The sequence below is a fragment of the Numida meleagris genome, chromosome 2 (genome assembly GCF_002078875.1).
Source record: "Numida meleagris isolate 19003 breed g44 Domestic line chromosome 2, NumMel1.0, whole genome shotgun sequence".
NCBI lineage: Eukaryota > Metazoa > Chordata > Aves > Galliformes > Numididae > Numida > Numida meleagris.
In genome coordinates, this window is record NC_034410.1 from 71,219,209 (window position 1) to 71,244,404 (window position 25,196).

At 36.6% G+C, this 25,196-nt stretch overlaps 1 protein-coding gene across 1 annotated transcript in view; it reads left to right on the forward strand.

Moving 5' to 3' along the window:
- Positions 1–25,196, forward strand: part of CDH12 (cadherin 12) — a 252,015-nt gene that overhangs the window by 43,434 nt on the left and 183,385 nt on the right. The window contains exon 2 of the mRNA XM_021386975.1: positions 20,995–21,410. Coding sequence (XP_021242650.1) covers positions 21,180–21,410 — 231 coding nt within the window. The 5' untranslated portion in view covers positions 20,995–21,179. The remainder of the gene's footprint in view (positions 1–20,994; positions 21,411–25,196) is intronic.

Sequence of the window (25,196 nt, forward strand, 5' to 3'; positions counted from 1 at the left end):
TTCCAAAAGCCAGTTGAATCTCCTGCTTGGAAATGATGGTTTCCAGTGTTTCAGCTTCTGAATTGAAAATTATTTGGTGGATTTTTTTTCTAAAGAATCTTCTTCTAGAGTGCAGGGAGAAAAAGAAAGCATATGACAATGTGAAGGTGGGTGGCATGGGAGTTTCATTTACAGAAATAGTCACAAAACAGGTGAATAGGGTGTAAATGGTAAAATTAATCATATATAGTTTTACCCATGTTAATAAAGTATCTGAACATGTAAGTTTAATAAGCTGGAGAAAGAGTATCAACTTGTAGTAATATCTGATAAAACACCTGGATTTGTGAAGACAGTGTTTCTACTAAGTTTCAGTGGATGGGAAGTCCTTAAGAAGAGTTCAGAGACAAAACAATACTCCCCAGTTCATGGATCTCAAGGTTCTCCCTTCCCTAGTGGAGAGGCTGTAAGACTATATTTAGGATTTTGAATAATGAGCAGCTGACGAGTATACTTTTCAACGTATTCTAATGATCACAAAGATTTGTTTTGTCATTCAGATCATTGCTATGAAATGATAGCTAGGATAGCTAGGAAAAAAGTGGGAAATTATCTGTTGGGTTTGGGTTTTTTTTCTGTGATTTTCCCCTCTCTTCTATTTATTCTTTTTCCTGGCTGACTTGAGCAAAGCAAAGGCAAGATAATAAACCCTTAATGAAAACATTCCCTACTCTTCACCCAGCTCTATGAAATATTTCTCTGCGGAAGATAAATCTTATGTTATTCTGAATGATTTCTGCTTGGCCAAACTAATTCCATAATCTGTTAGTCATGTTTACATCAGGCTAACAGTTAATAACTTGCATGGTCCTATGTAGCCATCCTTAATCTTTCTCTTCATCTTTGTCAGTCCTCTAGCAAATTGGCTGTCTCCTGTTATTAATGAGCATGTGTCCTGTCAGGTTTCAGCTCATGGAACTTGAAGGAGGCATAAGGTCAGTCCTTTCAGACCAGATCTTTGGAGTAACATACGGTAACTGAAAGCACTTCTCCACATAAGAAAAAGAACAGCAACCTCAAACAAAGTCTCAAAATATTAATAGAGCTCGTATTTGCACAGCTCATTCAGTAGTCCAATTTTCACCTCTAAAAACGTTGGAAATAGAAGTAGAAAGAATGGTGACTGATGGAAAGTCTGCTGTCAGCTCAGTAGCAGGCTGTTTATATCCAAGTGAGTCTTTTTGTGTAGTAAAATGATTCAGATTTCTGAATCCCAGTAGGCAAACAGATGCCAAGGGATGCTCTCAGAATGAGGTAAGGCACGGATGACACATTGCAAAAAAATTACTTTTAATACTTTTCTGACTGACTTAAATGATCTCAAGTACCAACATGAATACAAAGCAATATATTTTATGTTAAATTGGTTAAATGTTTATGTATGAGAAGATATGAGTGGGTACTATAATTCTCATGCACGTATATGTAGGCAGCAGAAAGTATTTGTCTCGATGCAATAATGTCAAATAGCAGTTTTATTTTCAGAGATGAATGGATAAAAGAAACTGAAGTATAGGAGGAACTTATTTTGCAGTTTCTATTCAAGAGGGTAAGTCTGCTGTATTGTTACAATCAGGATGAATGTGGTATAAGCAACCACAGGGTAAGTGGGCGTGCTTTTTATCTTAGATGCTAAGGAAGCCTGTCTTTCTCTGTTGAACATACGTAATGTGCAAATATTCTGCCAAGCTTTGGTTCGTGGAGTCTGAATGAGGCCAAGAGCAGATCGTGCTAAGGATCTGTGATATATACATCCCTGATGTGCTGAACCTATTTACATGGACGTTATTACTATTGTGATTTATTTATTTATCATTTTAAAAACAAAACTACCCCCCACCCCCACCACAGTTATTTGGTTAGGAATAAAAAATGAAGTTTAGGATAGAAATAATCCCTCTCTTATGCCAATATAGTCTGCTGTACAACAGCCTCTTCTATCAATCCTGATGTAAAATCTATGAATCTAAAACCAGAAACATGACCCTTATCTTAAGAGATGCCATATCTACAAACAGATAATGGTTAACTGAATAACATTAAGGGCTCTGCTAAACTGTGGATTGTCTCTTGATTAAAGTGCCAGGCAGTCTGCTAGCTCGAGTAATGTTTGAAATTTGACTACATCACCATATTGTACAAAATTATACGAACAGGCATAATAGCCTTTAAAATGTTGTCTACCATTTCAGTTGGTCAGTTACCTATAGTTTTTCATTCTCATTTTCTTCCAAAATTCTTAATAGCTTTTTTTCACTAGAATCTATTTCAATATAGAACTGATAGTTTGTACATAAATGTTTGGGGCCAAATTCTGAATTTATTTAATATTATAGAGAGCCAGATGGTTTTGTACAACTCCAAAGGAATTAAATTAAATGATTGTGGTATATAGTTGGCAGTTTATTCTTTTTTTTTTTTTTTTTTTTTTTTTTAAGCTGTTGCTTAATAGTTAATTGGTGGTAGAGGCATTAATTGGGCTTTAGAAGTTTTATGAATGACAACAGAATTTAATTGAAATTTAGAATATGAATATAGAAAAACATTCTGATATTCACTGTGGCTATGCTAAATGCAGAATAATATGATCAATTTTACTGGCATCACAAAACTGACACTGGAATTAGGCATTTTTTATTTCCTCTACACTTCTTAGTTAATGTAATAATTTTTTACCTTAGTAGATTAATAATAGAATACAGAGAGTTGTTCCTAATTGTAATTATAGGACAAATAAAACATATGGGTAAAATATGTATTTATTTAAAATAACTTTTTATTTAGTCTATTTATTTAAACTAGTGTCACCGGGGACGGGATCCTCAACCCATCCCTCTTCAAGGCTGATGACGATAATGAATGCCCTGGGCCTGGATTTGGATCATAGGCCAGGAAGGCAGCACCTAAATTACAGGATAAGGGAAATCCAATTGGTAAGTCAGCCTCAGTGGGAGCCTATCTCAAATGCTTGTACACTAACGCCTGGAGCATGGAGAACAAGCAGGAAGAGTTGCAGGTATATGCATCCCTAGAGGGCTATGATACCATTGTTATTGCTGAGACTTGTTGGGAAGGCTCTCATGACTGGACTGTAGGAATGGACAGGTATAAAGTCTTTAGGAAAGATGACAGGCAAGGGAGAAGAGGAGGTGGTTTTGCACTCCACATCAATGATCAGCTGGAGTCCATGGAGCTCCACCTGGGGATGCATGAGCAGCTGACAGAGAATTAATGGGTTAAAGGGAACTAGATGATCTTTCGAGGTCCCTTCCAAACTCTGACATTCTGTGATTCTATGGGAGCCAAGGGAAAGGAGACATCATAGTGGGGGTCTATTATAGGCCACCCAACCAGGAAAAATTAGTAGATAAGACCCTCTATAAACAGATAGGAGTAGCTTCACTTTCACAAAAACATGGTCCTCATGGGAGACTTCAACCATTCTGATATCTGTTGGAATGACAGCACAGCAGGGCACCAGCAATCGAAGAGGTTCCTGGAATGCACTGATAACTTCCTCTTCCAAGTGGTACAGGAACCCACAAGAAAAGGTACTATGCTGGCTCTTGTCCTCACCAGTGAGGAGGGAGTGGTGAGTAATGTGAAGCTCGAGGGCAGCTTTGGCTGCAGTGACCATGAAATGGTGGAGTTCAAGGTCCTTAGGGTGTCAAAGAGGCTGCACAGCAAGCTTGCTACTCTGAACTTCAGGAGAGCAGATTGCAACCTCTTCAGGGAACTGCTTGTCAGAGTAACATGGGATAAAGCCCTGAAGGGAAGAGGAGCCCAAGAAAGCTGGTCAGTATTCAAGGACCATCTCCTCCAAGCCCAGAAGCAGTGCATCCCAAGAAAAAGGAAGGCAAGTAAGAATGCCAGGAGGCCTCTGTGGATCAGAAAGTTGCTCCTGGACTTACTTTGATGCAAAAAGAAAGTCTATAGGGAGTGGAAGCAGGAACAGGTTACCTGGAAGGACTACAGAGAAATTGTCCAAGCAACCAGGGATCAGGTTAGGAAAGCTAAAACCCAAATGGAATTAAATGGCTAGAACTCTCTCTGGTGAACACTGAGGCAAAGAAGTCATTGAGTACCTCAGACTTCTCCATATCACTTGTGATCAGGTCTCAAGTTTCCTGCCAGAGATGGCCCACATCTTCCCTAGCCTTCCTTCTATCACTGTTATACTTACAGAAATTCTTCTTGTTCACCAACGTGTGCTTGCAGCCCAAAAGGCCAGCTGTATCCTAGGCTGCATCAAGAGAAGTATGACCAGCAGGTCGCGGGAGGTGATTCTGCCCCACTACTCTGCTCTCTCACTACTCCACCTGGAGTACTGCATCCAGTTCTGGGGCTCTGAACAAAAGAAGGACATAGAGCTGTCCAAAGTAGGACCACAAAGATGATTAAAGGGCTGGAGAACCTCCCCTATGGGAACAGGCTGAGAGAGCTTGGACTCTTCAGCCTGGAGAAGAGAAGACTCTGCAGGGACCTTATAGTGGCCTTCCAGTATTACGAGTGTGTAGTATCAGAAGTGCCACATTTTGAATGGCAGTGATGTTGTAAGACAGAGTTCTTCATTAACTAAGTAGCCTTTGACTCAAATCAAGGACTTTCTGTTACTTTATACAAAGGTGAAAGATGAGAGGAGAACATGTGACAAAAGTGGATTGCGAAAGTAAACTTACAGATCCGCGGAGGTTAGTCAGCTAACTTCAGTAGCTATAGCAGGTGCAAGCATACATCTTTGCCAAGAAACTTTGTGTTGACAGCCTGATGGAAATTCATGCAAATAAGTGTTTCATGTCACAACTCAGCGTTTGGTACATGAAAATTATGCTGATTTTGTAAAATTAAACTGTCATTTTATGGAGAAAAATATTTAGAGTTGCTGCGTTAGAGTTTTCAATCATGTGAACATAACTACAGGCTGACTCTAAAATCTATCCCTCTGAATTTTTGCTCTGCCTGCTGCCTTTCAGCAATTTTGTAGCCTCTTTTGCATAACTCTTTCTGCTGCTGAAACTTTGGTGCATTTAGGAGCTCAATTTCTGGCATCTCTAAAATTTAATTGTGTTGCCCACTGTGGGGAAATATATTTTACTTCTCTGTGGAGGGCTGTTCTGAAAGTAATGCCTCTTATTTTATTGTGTTGATCTGCAGCCTCAGAGGTAGATATTGGTGGTGTGGCAGTAGAGGTTGAACCTTCCCACCAGTATTCCATTACATTCTGTTGCTGTGTTACAGATGTCTAAGCAAAGGGGCAGAACTGAATTCTTCCATGTGGAAAAAATGGCACCCACTGACATTTATTGGCACATGCTGAACTTTTATGGAGACCAAACAGCAGATGTGGGCACAGGGAGGCAGAGAGAGGTGCATTTCAGCAGTGGTGACAGTGACAGTGGATAACCTCTGCTGGTGCAGATTTTTGCAAGTGCAGCATGCAGACTCTTGTTCATCGCTGGTGAAAATGCATAGCTCATGGTGGTGACTATGTTGAAAAATCAGTGATTTGTAGCTGAGAATTTTCTCTATCAAACAGTATTATTGTGCTCTCTGTATCTGTTGTCATTTCCATGAAAATAAATAAGTTGCATTACTTTTGGAACGACCTATGTAGAATCAGAGAATCATTTGAGTTGGAAGGGACTTTTAAAAGTCATGTAATCCAATTCCCCTGCAGCGAACAAGGACACCTACAGCTGGATCAGGTTGCTCAGAGCCTTGTCCAGTCTGACCCTGAATGTCTCCAGGGATGGGCCATCCACCACGTCTCTGGGCAACCTGTTCCAGTGCCTCACCACCCGTATTGTAAAAAACTTCTTCCTTATATCCAGTCAAAATATCCCCTCTTTAAGTTTGAAACTATTTCCTCTTGTCCTATCACAACTGACCCTGCTAAAGAGTCTGTCCCGTTCTTTCTTACAGCCCCTCCTTTAGATACTGAAAGTCTGCTAACAGATCTCCCCAGAGCCTTCCCTTCTCCAGGCGGAACAGCACCAACTCTCTCAGCCTGTCCTTGCAGAGGAGGCATTCTATCCTTGGATTGTTTCTGTGGCCCTCCTCTGAATGTGCTCCAACAGATACATGTCTCTCCCGTGCTGGCTGTATTACAGGTTTTTCTATCACCCAAAACAAGTTTAAAATAACCAGCTGATCTATTTCTAAGCTGTTTTTCCTCCAGATAGAACAGATACGCTCTAACCTGTAGTGAAGTATAAACTCATCAGATACAGTACTGTAGATTATAAGGTCTTTGTACCATTAATCAAACAGATATTCTTGCCAATTTCATTTTCAACTTCGATATTCTCAATTTCCTGATCTAAGTATGTTGTTGGTTAACCCTAGCAAGCAGCTAAGCAGCACGCAGCCACTCACTCTCTTGCCTGCAGAGGGACAGGGGACAGAGGGACAAGAATGAGAAAACTCCTGTGCTCAGTTAAAGTGTAACTGGTGAGGAGCTTTGAAGTTGCCTTCTCAGTTGGATTGCACTTCTTGAGTACTGTGTAAAAATTCCGTAAGCAGCCTATTTCTTCCACTAATATTTTCCTTTGGAGAAATGTAAAATTTGTGTTAGCATCAGATGAAAGTGTTCAAAATTCTTTCATTTGATCTTATATTTTTATCACATTGTTCCCTGCATGGCTATCCTCTATAACTTTAAGAAGATTTTGGCCACTTTAGGTTTCATTTTATTTCTTTTCTGTATCCAAATTAAGTCTATTGTTCTAGTTTTGATAAGAGAAAATTTGAAAATGAAACACAGAAATTGTGTTTATAGTGTATATGTGCTTTAAATTTTTAAATGAATGTTAGTAGCACGTAGTCAAAATAATAGAAAGTGAGTGTAAGTTTTATATGGGAGGACAATGCATTCTATTTGATTGTTTTTTTCTGAGGAAAAAAAAAAACCTCAATTATCTGGAGCACTGGTCTTTCTGGAAAATAGAAGATATGCTAAACAGCTACTTAATTCTTTTCTCCACTGTAGAACAGTAACTGTGTTGTTGGGAGTCTTTTCTGAAGTGTGTGCGGTAAACAGAGGGATACTTATTTAGGGAAGGAAATGTGAAGAATCTGTATCTCTAGTTGCTGTCCATCAGAAATGCTTAATCTTCATAAAAATTTGGAAGAGGAAAGGATTTTTACACTGTATAGGGAAAGTTCATTTATGTTAGACTAGCCAGTCAATTCTGTGTTCTTTCTGCTACACCACTCTTAGGCATGCCTCTGAGTAATGCCTTATGAGATGTACACATAAAGACATCTATATATTTGCATTATTGTACAAAGAAATGACACATAATAATAATAATAATAATAATAAAAATCTATTATCTTGAGATTTCTGGCCTAAAGACCAAAACAAATATAGTTCCGATTAAAGCTTTGTCCCACTTAACAGGGAGATTGTACCATGTGAATGGCCAAGTATTATTGTGTTTTTTTTAAATAAGTTGACAAAAATTAGAGACCTGAATGTTTTGCTTAGATTTCCTAGGAGTATTAAAAAAAAATCAATGAGAGTTTAATAGGAGAATTTGTAATACTTTGGCTTTTCTCTGAGAAGAATAAACATTTTCTTTTTTTATTCTTTGGGAGATGGAGTGCTTAATCTTTGAAGAACAAAAGGGCCATCTAGGAGGTTAAACTCACTACCTGCCTTAGGCTGAAAGAGACATCAACTCTGAAAGTCAGTTAGAAAGAAAGGCTTCGTTTTGTTGTGAATACTTTAGAAGGCTCTGCAGTGTTCTTCAGACTGGTCATTGTTTGGTCTCTCTACTTCAAAGATCCCTTCTTTGAAGTGAGTGCAAGCATCTAAATTTAAAGCATTGCTGAGAATGCTGTAAACTTTTTTCAGTACTCACGCAGGTAAACAGCCCTAAATTTTAACATTGCATACAGTTCAGCCTCCTGTACATACTGATCATGAAAGGATATACATGCTCTGTGCTAATATGTGTCTAAAAACTTCTGATTTTCCAGAGTTCTCTGTATATGAAACCTATGACTAAAAACATCTTTGAGAAGGAGACCTGTCTCTAGGTGTCTAACTATAAACTTAATGTGTTGTGTTAGCTGTTGCTTTTTAATAAAATGAGAAAGATCAATTTCCCTTCCTTCTCTTGGCCCTTCCTTAAATGAAAGTTTTAAAATTTACTGTAGCAGGTAAGAGAGGGAGATAGGGAAGGCAATTGACAAGTGAACACTAAAGGAGTAAGTTGATCAGTGTGTTGACAGGCTGGAACTCCAGCACAGTATTTTATTAATTTAAGTAACTTGAATCAACTCAGCAACTGGGATGCTGTACAGCTGCTGATGTCCATCTGTATATTTCTGGGGCAATTAGCAATTCCCTGCACCTTTTCCTGCAGGTTGACTTATATAATTGAGGCATGTTTGTTTTGGTTTTTTTTTTCCTCAGTAATAGTCAGATATGAAAGTCTCTGTAATCTATCCCAAAGCTCTTATTTACATAATTATTATTGTTTCTGAACAAGGGCCTAGAAAGTAGGCTTGTTTCATTGATTATCTCAGATCCATTGTAAGCACCTTATTAAGAAAAATTGGAATAATCTTTGTGTTCTAATTGTCTGTTCCTCACAAGAGCTACTGCCCATCCAGGCTGCCAACTATTGCACCAGATGCTAACTAGTTAAATATTTAATTATCATTAGTGATGCTTGAATAACATAATGATGGGTAACAAAGAGAAGAAGAACCTTTTATACTGAGCTAGGAAGGGCCTTCAGAAGCTATAAAACCTTATGTGTTTGGGAGGCATGTATCCTAGAGGATGAATTTCTTATTCAGTGCTAATGGAAAATGGTAAAAAACAAACAAACAAACAAAAAAAAAACCTTGGAACCTTGTTTTTTTCATTTTGTTTCTTTTGGAGAAAATAGACTTGTTTCTCAACTGTCCATCATAGAGAAAACTGATATATCAGAAACATCTTAACAGGTAGTCAGATGTAAAAGTTAACGATATGGGCCATTGTTTCATTCTGAAGTGGAAAACTGGATTTCTGGAATGTTTGGAAAAAAAACAGAGGGGAAAAATATAGGGATGGCACTCTTCCCCGTTGTTATAGAGAATGGTTAGGGCTATTGAGCAGATTCAGCAGGGAATCTGTTTTGCACCATGGAAGGTGAGAGGTGTGTGTTGCAAGGTCTTGTCTGTCCTCTCACTTCCTTTCTGTCCTTGTGCCTGAATGAAGCTAATTAATAGTGGAAACACATCTGATAGCTGAGTAAGCGTAAGATGTGAATCAATGAGAAATTCTCAGTCATATACATTTGCTGCAATGCGTTTTGTCTGCAAAACCAAAGGAGTAGTAAAACCAGTATTGGTTGACATAGTATCAATATTGCAACCATATTCAATTTCTAAGCTATGAAGTTTGGCTTCTAATGCTCTTTAGTGCCACAAACCACACAAAAATATGTATCTGTATCAAAAGGGCTAAAAGCAAAGAATTGTTTTAGTTCTTTTTGAAATGGAAAATAAGACTCTTCCTGGGGATAAACCCCTCTCAGGATTTTCAAAAGCTGTAACTTCACAGAAAATTTTAGCTTAAAGTGAGGCAAGATAATAAAAGAAGTTCAGCTGGAATTTCTCTAAGTGATAAGGTTTTACTGTCTTTCATATCATCAGTTGCTTTTAACACCTTATTAATATCCAGGAAAGTAAATACTTGATTTCAAGTTGAATTAATTGTGCACTTTATATTTCTTAATAATCTGCCAAGAAATGATTGGAAACAATTCTACAATATCTGCTAGAGAAAGATAGGAAGCTAAATATCTTTCAACAGAATATTAGAGGTACAAATGAATTAATTTACCATTGTTTTATAAATCTCTCTGTGCAAACTGAACTTTCTTTACTTACATATGAAGATTATCCAGATATCTGTCACCAACAATCTTTTGATTATTACATTTATGACAAAGAAAATAAGCCAAATAAGTGGCCCCGAGAGACACCATCCCATCTCAGTCATTCTGTGTTTCTGTGATTCTGTGGAGCAGCACAGCAGGCCATACCCCAAAAGATATGGAGAGAGAAACAGAGAGCAGCAGCTCCATCTGTGCTTTTTTAGTGCAAAATATTAGCCCTCCTTCTGGCTTAGTCTTTAGCCCAGTATTCAATTTCTACCTGGAGTGTGTGTGTTTGTCCTTTTGGGTTGTGTCCTCTAGTAAGGTTAATACACTCATTTTCGGGAGGTATTTGATTTAGGTTGCTCCAAGCGAAATGTGTCAATCCTTCTACCTTTGGCCCGAAGGTATTTTTTTCAGTACGATAGAAAGACTGTGCCCTTAGCGATTACAGTATATCTGATTGATTGGCTGCAATCTATAATACTGCAGGTATGACATTATCCTCTCTCCATAATGTGGTTCTTTCTGAGTTCAGATGAGGTGCAATTTCATCAGCGACTATTTCAGCCCTTTGTTTCACTGAGCTTAACCTTAAAAAGGCAATATTGATTCCTATTTTAACCACAATTTTACGGACTGCAATAACTAGAAAAATTTATGCTTATAATAATAAAATAAAGAAATATATGCAATACCAAGCTGCTCATTACTTGTCTTGAAACAAGTTTTATAAATTATTAACTATCTATCCATTCAACAGTTGCATTTGTACTGCAGTAAGGAGGAGCTCAGACAAAAGTAAAGGAAGACTTAGCTTAAATTGAAAGCAGAAGAAAAAAAAACACTGTTTTTCATGAAGACAGAAGACGTTGGCTGCAAGAAAGTGTTAAAATATGTGTTTTCTTTTAATTAATACTATGGCATCTGACTATTAAAACAAAGCAGTATATTAGTGGAAAAGCATAATATGTTGATAGTATTTCTGCTCTAAGTTAAATTAGTGCTAACAGAAAATGTCCTATGACTCTTTATGGACATTTTTGTTTCCAGAAAAGTGTTCTAAAGTTGTAAATAAACTGTCCAAGTTTTATGAGATTTTGCATTTCACATTTTAAGTGTCCTATCGTATGTTTTTGTGATGTTGGAAGAAGGGGCATGTATGCACGAACAGCAAAATAGAGGCAAAATAATACTTGACTTTAGCTAAATAAGTTAAACAGATATTTACATAACTGGAATTATGAAAATATATTAACACCAGATAAAGAGGTCCGTTTTATGGCCTCAAGTTGTGCCAGGGGAGGTTTAGGTTGGATATCAGGAAAAACTTCTTTACAGAAATGGTTGTTAAGTGCTGGAACAGGCTCCCCAGGGAGGTGGTTGAGTCACCATCCCTGAATGTGTTTAAAAACCATTTGAATGTGGTGCTTGGAGACATGATTTAGTGGTGGGTTGTTAGAGCAGTAAGGTTAGGTTGCAGTTGGACTTGGTGATCTTGAAGGTCCTTTCCAACCTGAGCAATTCCATGATTCTGATTCTCCACTAGACGGAGAAAAAAATGTGTTGCTGAGGGGAGCTGCTGGTATTTTCTGTTGCTGAATGTATTTAACAAATTACAAGCCCTAGGTCTTCTAATGTGCTGTTTTCTTTTCCCATTATTTTAAAATTTAAAAAGGTAGAAAAGGAGCTGAAAAAGAAAAATTTTCATAAATAAGAATCACAATTATTTCTCTGTTAAACACACAGAGTATGGCTGCAATAGTGTCACCAAAATGAGTCCTCTATTGCCACCTCATCTATTGTCTGTGTTGGGCCATAATTGTCAAAATTCACAGCAAGCATCTGTTATAAAATTACTTAATTCATTAGTCTGTAGTTTGGGAAATGAATAGTCACGTGTGAGAAACATGAGGATTTGTAATCATGAAATTCAGGCAAGAATAGTGTTATCTTCTTTAGAGTCTATAAAATGCCTTGTGATTGGGAACTTGGACTGGAGAGTGGAAGGTTTTAGATGAGTGAAAAGTTTCCCAAGGAGAGACTCGCTATTCACAGGCAACTCTGATGTCCAGTAAGCTTTAAATTAGCACCTCTGAATCTGAACAACAAAGAACAATTGAGGATTACTTTCACTGTGATTATTTGTAGAAGACTGGGCTCTCTACTTAGATCTTTTTGTCAGTCTAACTAGAGCCTACTTCAGTTGTTGTGGTAAACTGTTTATCACATCTTTGGTCCTTGTACTCCCATATTACAATGCGGGGCAAAACAAGGGAAGCTGTCAGTTTTAAAGAACAGAAAAATAAGAAAGCCCTACAGTTACTATTTCTCATGTTCTAAAACACATGAAGGACTGAGTTCATCAATCACCAGAAAAATCATAGGCTCATTACAACTGCTGGGCCTAATGGAACGTATATAGGTAGGTAAGAACAAGTCAAAACCAGTTGTTAAAAACAGAAAAGTTATTAAGTATAAGAGTTCATAGAATTGTAGTATATCCTGAACTGGAAGGGACAAAAAGATTGTGAAGTCCAGCTCCTGGCTCCACACCAGACTGCCCAAAATTCAAACCATATTTCTGAGAGCATTATATGAGAATTGTATGTTATTAAGCACACACTGAGCATTGGTATATGCCTAGTGTAAAGTAGGTCATTCCAGAATATTGAGAGGCCTGAGATGTATGTTCACTCTTTAAGAAAGCTGATGGGTTATCTCTAGGTTCTCTTGTCTCTGGGACTACCTTGTTAATACTCACAAGAGTAACATTTTAGAAGTGCTGGGCAAAACTACTGTCTGTTATTTTCCCCTGAGAAGGCTGCTGTCTTCTGAAATTACAAACTTCAGTTCTGATAGAAGCTTTTAGAAGGCTAAATGTAACATTTTGCTGAAAGTACAAGTCAAGCTATGGATTTCCATAATCTATTACGGAATGGCATATTAAAAATAAAATTCTTACTAGTACTGGTACATTTATAACAAAAATATTATATAACAGTTGTGCCATTATATATACAATAAACAAACTAGAAGTAAACAAATGCCTGCAAATAATCCATTAACAGAAAAAAAAATAGCAGGTAGTATCAAATCTATTACAATGAGAACCTGACCAAAAGCAGAAAGTCTTTTAATAAAAGGCTTTTACTTAAAGTATGTTGGTAGATCCTAGTAATTGCTAGAATACTTGTCAGTTTGGGAAAAACAGAATGACCCTAGGAAATAGAAAATAGCATGTTACAGAATATGTCAAAATGCTCTCACATTCATTTCAGTCTCCCATATTACTTACAGAATTATAAATGTAACTGAGTTGCAGCCTGAGGACTATGATTTCTTCCTTTACAGATATTGTTAATGTATAGAAAAGTTCTGGTTTTTTTTGTTTCCTTTCCCTCTTTTCCCCCATTGCATGTGTTCATTCAAAAAACAGAGAAGGGCAGCGATGAAGGATGGTTTCCTGATTGTCCATACTTTAGCACTGACATTGATAGATTCCTGTGAGAAATGAAAATATTTGTAATTTATCAAAAGTAGAGACTCTGGATCATTGCTAAACTATGCATAGATTGACCACCGTACTTTTTTTGAGGCAAGACCAACATACCGTTGTACAAGACAGAGTAAAATAGAATAGATGTAGTTACTTTATCCTCTGAACATCTTCTTGAATTAAATAAAACTATGTCCAATTCTGAGGCATTTCTTTCTTAATTTTAACTGACAATTAAACAGCAAAATTGCTTTATATATCGACAGAATAATATTATCCTGAGATTTAATCTCACTGAAATAAACATTCATTTTTAACCTGTAGTGAAAATTTCATGTTTCCTGAGTTGATTTGAAAGAGTACAGTGAACCATGGAGCCACATGCATTGGCTGATGCATTTTCATTTTTATAGTGAAGCTTATATTTAAGTCATACGTGATCTGCTCTACATATTGCTAATGATTACAAAAGTGACACAATAAATATAACTATTCATATATAAACAAGTTTATTGTTTTGGTTTTGCAATTGTACAGAAAAAAGATGGGTTTTTTTTCCTAATTTATATTAACATACGTATTTCATAATTATTTCTTTTATGTCTCTCAACATTATACAGTTACAATTTTTTGGAAGTGTATATCATGTGTTTTTACTGTGTTACCACGTAATCTTAAATAATCACTTTTCTTTGTATACTGGAAAGCCAATTGTTCAATTATTCCTGTAAGCCTATAATACTTTCATTAGCTTAGTGCTCAGAAATGCCAAACATAATTAGACTCCTTTCCATTGTTAGGCAATTGGTAGATATGTTTCTTGTATGCTGCCATAGTATATCACACATTTTTTTGCGCTGTAATACATCTTTGTGTGTAAGTGTTTCTATGAATATTCTACAAAACAGTCATACTCCAAGAACAGGGACATCATCCTCATCTCATTTTGGTTTTATGCCAGTAAAAATTCAAGCAAATATTCCTGATTCATTTTAGCATCTGATGTCTGAAGGCTTAACTGACATAAGAATTGAACTTGTAACTTAGTATAGAAAATACAACTGTGCGAATAACAGTTGAATAGAGAGAGGATGGCTTTGGCAGTTAAATCCAAAAATTAGAACCTTAAACAAATTCATATTTTTCTTGCCAAATTGAATAATTAGTAAATATTTGACTTAATATTAGAATTTTGGGGCCTTTCCAATTGAATTTTAAAAAGTCATCTTATTGCAGGAGGAAGATCAGCATCTTCTTGTTGTCTAGTAGTTCAGTCAATGCAGTTATCCTACAGTGGATGGCACCTACCTCCCATAAAAACCAAGCTTTATCTTCCATTTGTGAAATTTCTACCCGTTTCTTATATTTTATGGCAGTGCTCCAGAATATTTTGGTTCTGCAACAGAGAATTGATTCTTAGCTCCTCCTATTCATCATCAACTTCATATCAACCAAAGGAAGAACTGAAATTCATGTATCCAATTTCAAGGAAATTTAGAAAAATTCCATTGACTTATTGTGTCCCATGTAAAGGGAGATAGAAGAGTAACTATTTTGGATTATGGACCATGTTAAGACTCTGGTAAATTAGATATTTAGTGGGTAAAAACACTTTTTTTTTTCCTTTTTTTTTCACCCCTTCAGAGTTGCCTGGCGTGGATTCCGGATGTTACGCTTGCCAAATGGGTTTTGTGGCCACAGAGGTGGGATTTGCTCAGTCTGTTGAAACATTTCCAATTTGTGGGATGGGCAGACTGAGAATAACTTTCCTTGATAGACCAAGGTTTCTAATCAGTTCACTTGTAATCTCTCTCCTAACCTCCATTTTGATGTTACCGGGTAGTTCCTATTCTAACTAAAAAAGACAAGGTATAAAAAGGAAGAATTACTGTTATTTCCAAGTTGTCTGGATAGATTATGGAGGGCAAGAAAGTCAAATTCACTAAGATCTATAGACATCTAGAGTCTAATCAAATGGGAATTATTTAACTAGGTACTTAGTAGAATATCAGTGGAACTAATTTGCCTAAGGTCAGAGAAAGAAAATGCATCAAGGTGAGAGATGAACTGAGGTTTTCTGTATCCTATAACCATTCATTTAGCCACAGGGCATATCATCTCAGATGCTTTTGCAGTTAATTTTAATAGATACTGACAGTATATACATTCTTTTTTTCTGTTGTTGTGTTTCCTTATTTCAAGATATTGTAGAGAAATGGGGATAGATGGTCAGCCATTACAGCATATCCACATTTATAGACCTTTGCTGGCTTTCCATCTGGCATGGATCAACTGTTCTACTGTACTGCCAATTTTTTCAAATCTCTTTATGAGTAGGAATATGGTTGTTCTACATTAGCTGTTGTTTCACATAAGCAAAACCATTCTCAGTACTGACAGATTTATGATTAAGGTAGCTGCAGAAATGTTCCCACCATCAGTGCATAATGGATGCTTTGTCAGTAAGCAATTTTCTTCCATTCACGGAGGTGCAATTATCGTCTTTGCTGGACTGAGTACAGTTTTCAGTGCTTCAAGGAGCTTTAGTGTCTCTAGTTGTCTGTATTCAATAGTAGTTCATCTATTGTCTGATCCAACTAGATACCTCCTATAGATCAAAGATCATTTAGAATTTCCTTTCTGAGACTTCTCTGAATCAGATCTTTTGTGCATAGTAGTGTCTACATCCAGAGAAAGGCAACGAAGATAGTGAGGGGACTGGAGCACAAGTCTTATGAGGAGCAGCTGAGGGAACTGGGATTTTTTAATCAGGAGAAGAGGAGGCTCAATGGAGACCTTATTTCCTTCTATAACTGCCTGAAATGATGTTGTGGCAAGTCATTGACCCTCATTGTGAGGGTCAGCCTCTTCTCACAGGTAACTAGTGATAGAACAAGAGGGATTGGCTTCAAGCGGCATCAGGGGAGGTTCAAACTGGATTTTAGGAAAAACTTCTACTGAGAAAGAATGGTCAGGCGCTGGAATGGGCTGCCAAGGGAGATGATAGTGGAGTCTCTCTCTCTGTAGGTGTTCAAGAAATGTTTGGATATTGTAGTAAGGGACATGGAAATACTGGTGGTAGGTGGATGGTTGGACTGGATAATCTTAGAGGTCATTTCCAAACTTAATGATTTTGTGATTCTATGACTGGAGAGGATGTATGGCTGTCCTCTCTAGCAGAAAAGATTACCTTTCCTGAGCATGGTGAAGTGACCTATGTCTGGTGTGTCATGACTCTTTGATTAAAGATTATTGCATTAGGAATGGCATACATCATTTTGCTATTCCTATGGCACTTCTTTGCTCAGGTTGTTTAGATTAATAGCAGTTCAATCCAGGTCAGCATCAAAATTCTTGCAAGAGCATCATTTATACTCTATTTTGTTATTCTCAGTAAACACTTTTGGTAATGATTTTTAACTCATCATTTGCATTTCATGAATTTCTAAGCCTGACAGTTTAGGGGACAGAGTAAATAGAATCAATATTTCTTAGTTATCATGCTTTAACATTGTCCATACTTGCTGCTGGTTCACTTCACTTTTGCAAATAGAGGAAATGAATAAGTGAAATCTCAACATATGAAAGCATTTGCATGGGTAAATTCACTTTTAGGATTTTGCATAGAGGCTCTCCCTTTGTAGCTCTCTTTATGGGTTAAGTAAGTCACACAAAATAGTACTTGAGTCCATATAACAGTCTGAATAAATCTCCAAAAATAGTTAATCCTGAAAAAGAAAAGATCCAAAAAAAATCTAATTTCCTGTTCTTTCATATTGTATGGGAAAGAGATGGATTGCAAATGTGTCTCTGTGTAAAACTCTCTTACTAGATAAATGTATTTTTGTGAGAGCATCAGAGGAAGTAATTCCTTGAAAAAAAAATTAGGAAATATGGTACCATATCTCTTTCTTACCACTAAATGTTCTTATCAGATTTCTAACCAATTACCACCAAGTACTAATAACTGTTTTCCAGGCAAATGCGTAGAAGGGTGCTAGATTTAAATGTCTAATAAACATACGACAACATAAAAGTACCAAAACAGGGCTAAGCACCCTGACTGGAAGACTAACGCACAGCTTAAAAAGAAAATGCAAACCAGTAAGCGCAGGCTTATTGAAGCACTGGTCTTAGACTTTGAATTGCTGCTCACATTCCAGCTGTGTTATTAAATATACACTATCAAACCAGGCTTCCTCCAAAGCCAGCAGTGAAATGTTGGGGAAGGAAAGAAGGCAGGGAGAGACCTTCTGCCACAGTCTACCGCTGCTCTGATGATACATCGCAGCAGGCTGGCATGGTTTTCTTGAGTGCTGAAGTACAGAATTCTCTTCTAACTGCTGAGCTTTAAATTAAAAAGAGAGAATTCTTCATGGTGAACTTCTCTGCAGCTGATAAGGGTGTCTGTGCTGCAATCCTGTAGAGCAACACCTATTAGCCTCCCTTTTTTCCTTGACCCTCATGTTCATCCATGTTTTGAAGCTGCAGGGAGTGAAGCAACTGCTGGCATTGCTCTTTCCTTGCTCTGCAACAAATTCTCAGAAGATAGTCCAAGAGACCAATGGAGAAGGGGTTAAAGCACTCTCTGTTTTGAGCTTGGTTACTAACCTTTCAGCCAAGGGGGAATTGTTCTCCTTTCTCTGAAGTCCTTCAATCTCTTTGCATTACTTTTGGTGCTGTATAACATTTTAAAAGCTCCCTGACTGACAGACATGGCCGGAGGCAGAGCTCTGTTGGGAGAACCATAATGTACAGATCCTCCTCAGCAAAGAACTAAATTGAATACAGCATGATTTCAGGGTTTGTGAAGCAGTGAAGGCTATCCCACCACTTTTTTATGTTGTTTATTTTGAGCTTCCATACATGCCTGAGCAATTCAAGAAGATGATTTGAGTTCCTTCTTTTTTTTTTCTTTTTTTTTTTTTCCCCGTGATGCACAGTTACTCTGATTTTGCCATATATGACAGGCAAGCATCCTGCAATCATGGAGCTAGAGAGGAATGGGAGTTTGAAGCTTTGTGAACTGAATTATGGATGAACACAATCTGAACATGATGTTATATGCCGTCGAATGCAGCACAAAAAGTAATATGAATTGTTAAATAAAGTTGTTAATAAAAATGCATTCTAAATATTAATATATTTTCCCCCTCCCCTTCTTGTGTCTTAAATTACTGTATTAAAGATTTCTTTGCTGAAATAAAATTCACTGAAAAAATATTGAAATGCAAATTAAAGGAATTTTGTTGCTGTTAGAAAAGTACCATGAGCAAATTGGAGTTCTTTCACTTTTTATGCTTTTTGAACGTAGAATTAAAAGACCCCCCAAAACCAGCCTTTCTAAACTGAACAGAAGTGTAGAATAGGAGCTGCAGTTATTTTTCTAAGGATTTTTGTTTGATTTTCTTCAAAATGCATTATTTTTTTTTGGTCTTCCAATTATAAATTCTTTTTATTTAGGTACTTCAGTATGTAGGTAAGAAATAAGCATTTCTATGTTAGTTATTGCTATGCATAGCAATAATATTATACATAAGGAAAACATAACCTTTGGCAGTGTTTGAAAATGAGATTATATATGTATGCTTAGATACTTTACCATGTCTTCTTTCCTGAGGTCCATATCATGCCATTGATTTTTAAGCAGAACTCTATTGATTTGGGAGAAACTTCTGCTTAAAAATCAATGACACAATATGGCTTAAGCCAAGTGGTGAATTCCATAGTGGTATAAACTGTATTTTTTGTTCTTAAAATGCACAATGCTTCCATCTTAAATCCTAGAAGCAGTATTTGTTGTACCTGACAAACAGTAGACTGTAGAGTAGGCCGGTATTTCATTCATAGGTTGCAGATCTTAATGAGACAGGATTATTGATTCATTCTTAAGTCTTCAATCCACACTGGGATTTAAAATTTGTTAGTGTGGAACTGTTGTTTATAGAAATGTTAGTTGTCAGAAAACAGTTAATGCAACATATAGCCTGCCAGTCATTCACCCTCAGTGATAAAGAACCATGGCATGGAAAGTATTTGTCAGATGTCCTGGACATTATGAAAACATGAAAGTTCAGATTTAACACCTTAATCGGGGCCCGCATAGATATGGTTGCCTTTGTGAAAGCCATTCTCTATTAATGGAGACACTGATAGCTTGAAAGAGTGAGAAGAATAAATACAAAAGAATTTGTGTTGCACCAGTACTTACCGATATCAACTTTACTATGAATGTATATGTGCTACTGTTTATTGGCTAATTCTAAATTTTAGAATAGCTCCATTTGTTTCAGCATGATCTCCATAGATTTGTAAGTCTCTGCGGTGTCTTTATTGTGGGCTGTGCCACAGCATTTTTAGATGGCATGTGTGCTCATTTTCACAATTTTTTATTGCTGCTGAATTTGGTGCGAAGTTGCAAATGACAGCTAGAGGTTCATTTTTACGTATTCTCTAATCCATAATATTTAAATATTTACGTCCTTTAGTACTGTCATTTTATTAATTTCAGACAATGAATCAGAACATTTCATAAATACTAAAAGAAAGCACCTCTGTTAATTATACTGTGGCTAGAAAACACAGTATTTTTTATTATCTGTCTTTCTGTTAAAGTGGTCTGTGGTGATATAAGCAGAGCAATGTGAGAGCAAAACAATTCCTTTAGGGTTTTTTTTTTTTTTCCCTTCTATGCTGATGGCATTTGGCTGCTACAAGAATCACCACAGTTTTAATTGTCACCTTGATGTGATGGTTCTCTCTCGGCCCTGTAGTTCATTAGTGCTGATTTATTTTTAATCTGTGTACCTGGCATTTGTCAGTATAAATGAATGTCACTGTCTTATCTTACTGGCTTCTGTGTTGTTTCATTTTCTATACTGACTGCAGCTCAATCATTTGCTCCGTAGATCAAGACTGTGTTTTTTTTAACGTGTTTTACAGTAGTGCTGAAGAGCAACACAGAAATCATTTTCATACAAGCTTTGTGAGAAGAGAATGGCTGTCACAAACAGCATATTGTGTGTTGACAGCACTATGGTGTTCAGCTGTATGGGCACTGTTTCCTACTTTTTCAGTTTCCACAAAGTTCATACAAATCTACCTTCCAGGGTCAAAGGTTTAGTATAAGCTTTGTCCATATCCATCCATAGTCATAGAAGGGGAATGTGCCCAAGGTGCTGTTCTGGCAAAGACAAAAAACAAAGCATTCCTGCTCTTGTGAGTGGAAGAGTGGGTCCTCTCTTCCTCAGTGTTTTATGTCTGTATCCAGAGTGAATGCATCACTGATGGGCAAAAGTTTTGTGAGACAGCAGGGTCATAAAGCAGAGGGTAGGGGCCTGTCCTCAGCTAGAAACAAACATAATGGCAAGCAGGACAAGAATGATCTATTCTTGTGCTAACTGCACTGTATTCCAGAGCGTCTCGGTGCTACTACAATCGAAACAGTAATTGCTTTTAAAACTGTGATTCCTAATTTTTTCTTTCTGTCTCTAGAAACTAACTAGGTGTGAGAATTTTGATGAACACTTCAATGTAATTTTATGTAATTTGATGTTGCCATGTAAATCTCTTTTATAGGTCCCTTTAGATGGAATTTAATGCGGCAAAAACCTTGTCATCAGAAGGATTAATGCCTGCATTAGCATTTCCGCAATAAAATCAGAAGCTAAGTGGTGGAGGCCACAGACACCTCAAACCTGGATTACTCTGCTCTGCATTAAGTGCTGGAGTTTTTATTACTTGCTGTAGGGAAGCCGTTGCCAATGCTTACAAGGAACTGCTTATCCCTGCTTCTCTGGGTCCTGTTTGATGGAGGTCTTCTAACGCCACTGCATCCACAGCCACAACAGAATTTAGAAGCAGAGCCAAGAGAAAATGTTGTCCCAGTGCCAGGGAGGAGGTCATCTGCCCAGCGAGTCAAACGAGGTTGGGTGTGGAATCAATTTTTTGTGCTGGAGGAGTACATGGGCTCCGAACCTCAGTATGTGGGAAAGGTAATTTTTTACTCTTTCTTTAAAAGTTGAAATGACGCAAACAAGGAGTGCAATGTGCTGTAAATATGTATCTGTTTCTGATGGGGCAGATCTTCAGCTGACAGTAGCTCCCTCTGTCCATTCCCTTCACCATTCAACCTCTCGTACAGCTGCAGTAGCCACGATTGCTATTTTCACTGCACAGGTTTAGAACATTTACTTTCTCCCTTTATATGTTTGTCATATTTCCTTGACCTTAATTTTAGGATAAAACAAAAATTTGGGAGTTTTGAGATAAGTTTGTGATGCAAAAAAACCTAATATTTTTAGGATAAATGATTTTTACCAATGAATGTTATACTGATATCAGGGATAAGATTTAAACCTAGAAGTCTCCAGCCCAGGATGCACAGTCATTTCTGTGGTTCATATTATTACTCCAAATTGGTTTTCAGTATCCTTTTCTTTTCTTTCTGATTGTTCACAAATTATTTCTAATGTGATTTATTGCTTCATAATTCAAAGTCTTGTGTTATAGCTTTTATACTCAGTGCATAAGCACACACACTTGCAGAGAATTTATGCAATTCTCATTATGTGACCACTGTTTCTATAATAGGACATCAGTAGTTTGATATCTGGTTGTTTGAGGGGTGTCAGGGTGAATTTGGATAATAGATCTTTCAGAAAAGATGGCTGAAAATTAGACATGAGAAGAATAGGAGCACAGTATATAACTGCACGCTATGCGTAATATTCAGTTTAAGTAAAGGCTATTATTCAATGAAAACAAGAGGGCAAGGATTAATATCCTGGGTCCCTAAATGCCACTTCCCTAGACAGTGAGGTTCAGATTCCAAAAACATGGAGTGTCACCTTTCAGTTTTAACTTTAATACTGTGTCCTTTTTTATTATTTATTTATTTATTTATTTATTTATTTATTATAGAGGCTATGGATGATGATTTTTTGTTTGTTTGTTTGTTTGTTTCCAGATATAAATGAAATTCACAGAAAGTTAATTTTCCCTCCTTCCCTTCCAGAAAGCTATTGCAAGTAATGAGTGCATAAATAGAGTGGCATAAGGCTATATTTGGCTCATTAAGTGCTTGGACAAACCAGACAAAAATATTTTTGAATATTACTGATGTAGGCACCAGTGTTAAGCACTAGAATATATTAGACAGAAATATTTGCAAGGTAGTGTGTTTATATCACAAACATAATATGATGAGTTTCATTTACAAGCTGAAGACAGTCTGATCCCATCATGAAAAATTGCATCTTTGTAACATCCCATTCCTACCAATTGTCCTTTCTCTAACACATATTTTCCTTCTGGCCACGTACTAAAAATGCAGACAAGGACTCTAATCGCACTCGGCACAGTAGCACAGGCAACATGATTGCTATGCTTTTTACCTCTGAAGACAGAGATGCTAACGCTGCATCACTGTTATTCATAAGTTTTAATCCTTTTATGTAAGATAGCCTGGGTAGTCATTTAGGGTCAGCCCTGAGCTGCCAAAATAATGTTATTCTTGCATAAAATTGACTATTATCAATATATTTGAATTTGAGCTCGTAAGCAGCTTTAAAATTAATAGGATATTTCCATTAAAAGTAATGCTTATCGCATCACTTAGTTGGTATGTTTATAACTCATAAGACTTTCTAAAAACTGTTTCAACTTGTTGAAAAGATGTTTTTCAAAAATAATGTTAAGTTGAATTACAGTGTAGCACAAACAACAGCGATGTTTCTTGAAAGGTTATCATATGCCAAAAGGAAATGTTCCACTATTAAATAATAAATAAAATAAAATATAGGAGGAGCTTAGTGGTGAAACAAACAAACAAACAAAAAATATGCTCTGTTAGTCCACCAATAGGCTTGTCAGAAAATCTGCTTTTATTCAATATATTCAAGATGATCATCTTTTGAAACAGTGTTTATTATCTGTCAAGCCTCAATTTGATGTTTATTCTATCATAATTTATGTATATTAAATATTTGCTTCAATCTACCTGAAAAGGAATTGTTTTGCCATTTGTTTGATGTCTTCTTTGCTTGATCTCTTGGGGGGAAACAAACAAGAGGGAAAGAAGGTGATGGAGATGTTATCATTTCCCCCACTTTTTTTTCCAGGAAGTTCTATAAAAAGAAAAACACTGAATGGAAGAACTTCTTTGGAGATATTGTTCTGTTAAAGCCAGATAGTGAAAGACATGTGTAATATAAATTTACACAGTTTTCAACATATTGAAATACACTAAATAGTGGTTAATCAGCATCTTTAAATCATATGTAATTATTTTAAATCATATGTAATTCTTTTAAATCATAGAAAAATTTAAGATATGAAATGGTATTGAGTTCTTAGTTACAGACATAACTGATGTTTATCATAATTTAGCATTATTCCACAACTATATAGTAATTCTCTTTGTAATATTACTGTGCTGTATTTTAAAGAGATATTACGAATATTATAGAGTTCAGGATATTTCAGGAATTACTGTTTATTTTTATCTTCATCTTCCAGCCATGATAGCTGGGCACAATACAGTTGCAGATGCATAGGAGCTCATATTGCTTATTCTGGAACCGCTGCACTAGTAATGTCACAGTAATTTATAAATAGGAATTTAATGTGTCTATTAAATCACTGACGATTTCACTAAACAGTTAGGGGTGACTAGTTAATTTTGGAAGCCACCTGGAAGAGCACACAGATTTACAGCATTAATGTCAGCTGTTATCGGCCAACACACTCAATTCATTTTATGTCTGTTTTTAGGAGACTATTTCAAGAAGTGTCAGGTTACAAATCAAAATATAGTTTAGAAACTGATGCAGCCTAGCTCACAGTTAGAGATCCAGAGACAGAGCTTCATATTGACACGTGGTAAGATGACATTAATAAATAAATAAGTAAAAATTAATATATTTTGCCGTTTAACCTGAATGGTAAAGCAAAGGTCTAGAAATCCTCTGCTTTGGTAGTACAGAAGTGCCATAAAAATCCAAGGAGTTACTGAACAAAAGAGAATCTCCCTTGCTAGAGATCCAGCTAGGATACCTAGTCTTAAAAAGGGAAATTGGAATATGGTGTTGCCATGTGACTTGAGCAAGTTGGAGAGATGCTAAAAGTCTTAACTGTGAAATATACCTCTGTTTACATATTTTGCTGTGATTTTATTTCTTAGTACTGTGAAACTCCAGAAGGCCATGCAAAACAGCACGTTTAATTAAATTGAAAAAATGTTCAAGATTATTTTCTTGTGCCAAATCTTAGTCCTCACTGAAAGGTGATAGAAATCATCAGAAGATTCTCAAGTGCAAACTTGTCCTAGCACAGTTTAAAATCACTAACAAGGTAACAGTTGGAATTGACCTTATGAAAGGGTAACTTATGGAGGTCTAGCCCTGCTGAAACATTACAAATCTTGCTGAAACCATTCTTCATTGCTCTGTTTCAATAGTGATATGCAGGGGCAGCAAAATAAAATGAAGGTTCAAGAGAACAAAATAGATGAGAGAAGTATAGGTTCTTCATTATCAAAATTATGCCTGCAAAAATATCATGTTAAACATGTAGCATGCTTCATGTTTAAAGATGTTAAATATGTAGCATTCTTCAATTTACATATGTCTTTGTACATGTATTTATGCATTCCTATACATTCCTATATATCATTATCTTTGTCATAATGCATCACATCTTTTTCATATGTTGTGCACCTACACAGACTTTTTGTGGCTGTCCTCAGGAGTGCAGGGACAGGCAAATGGAGACTTGTACTG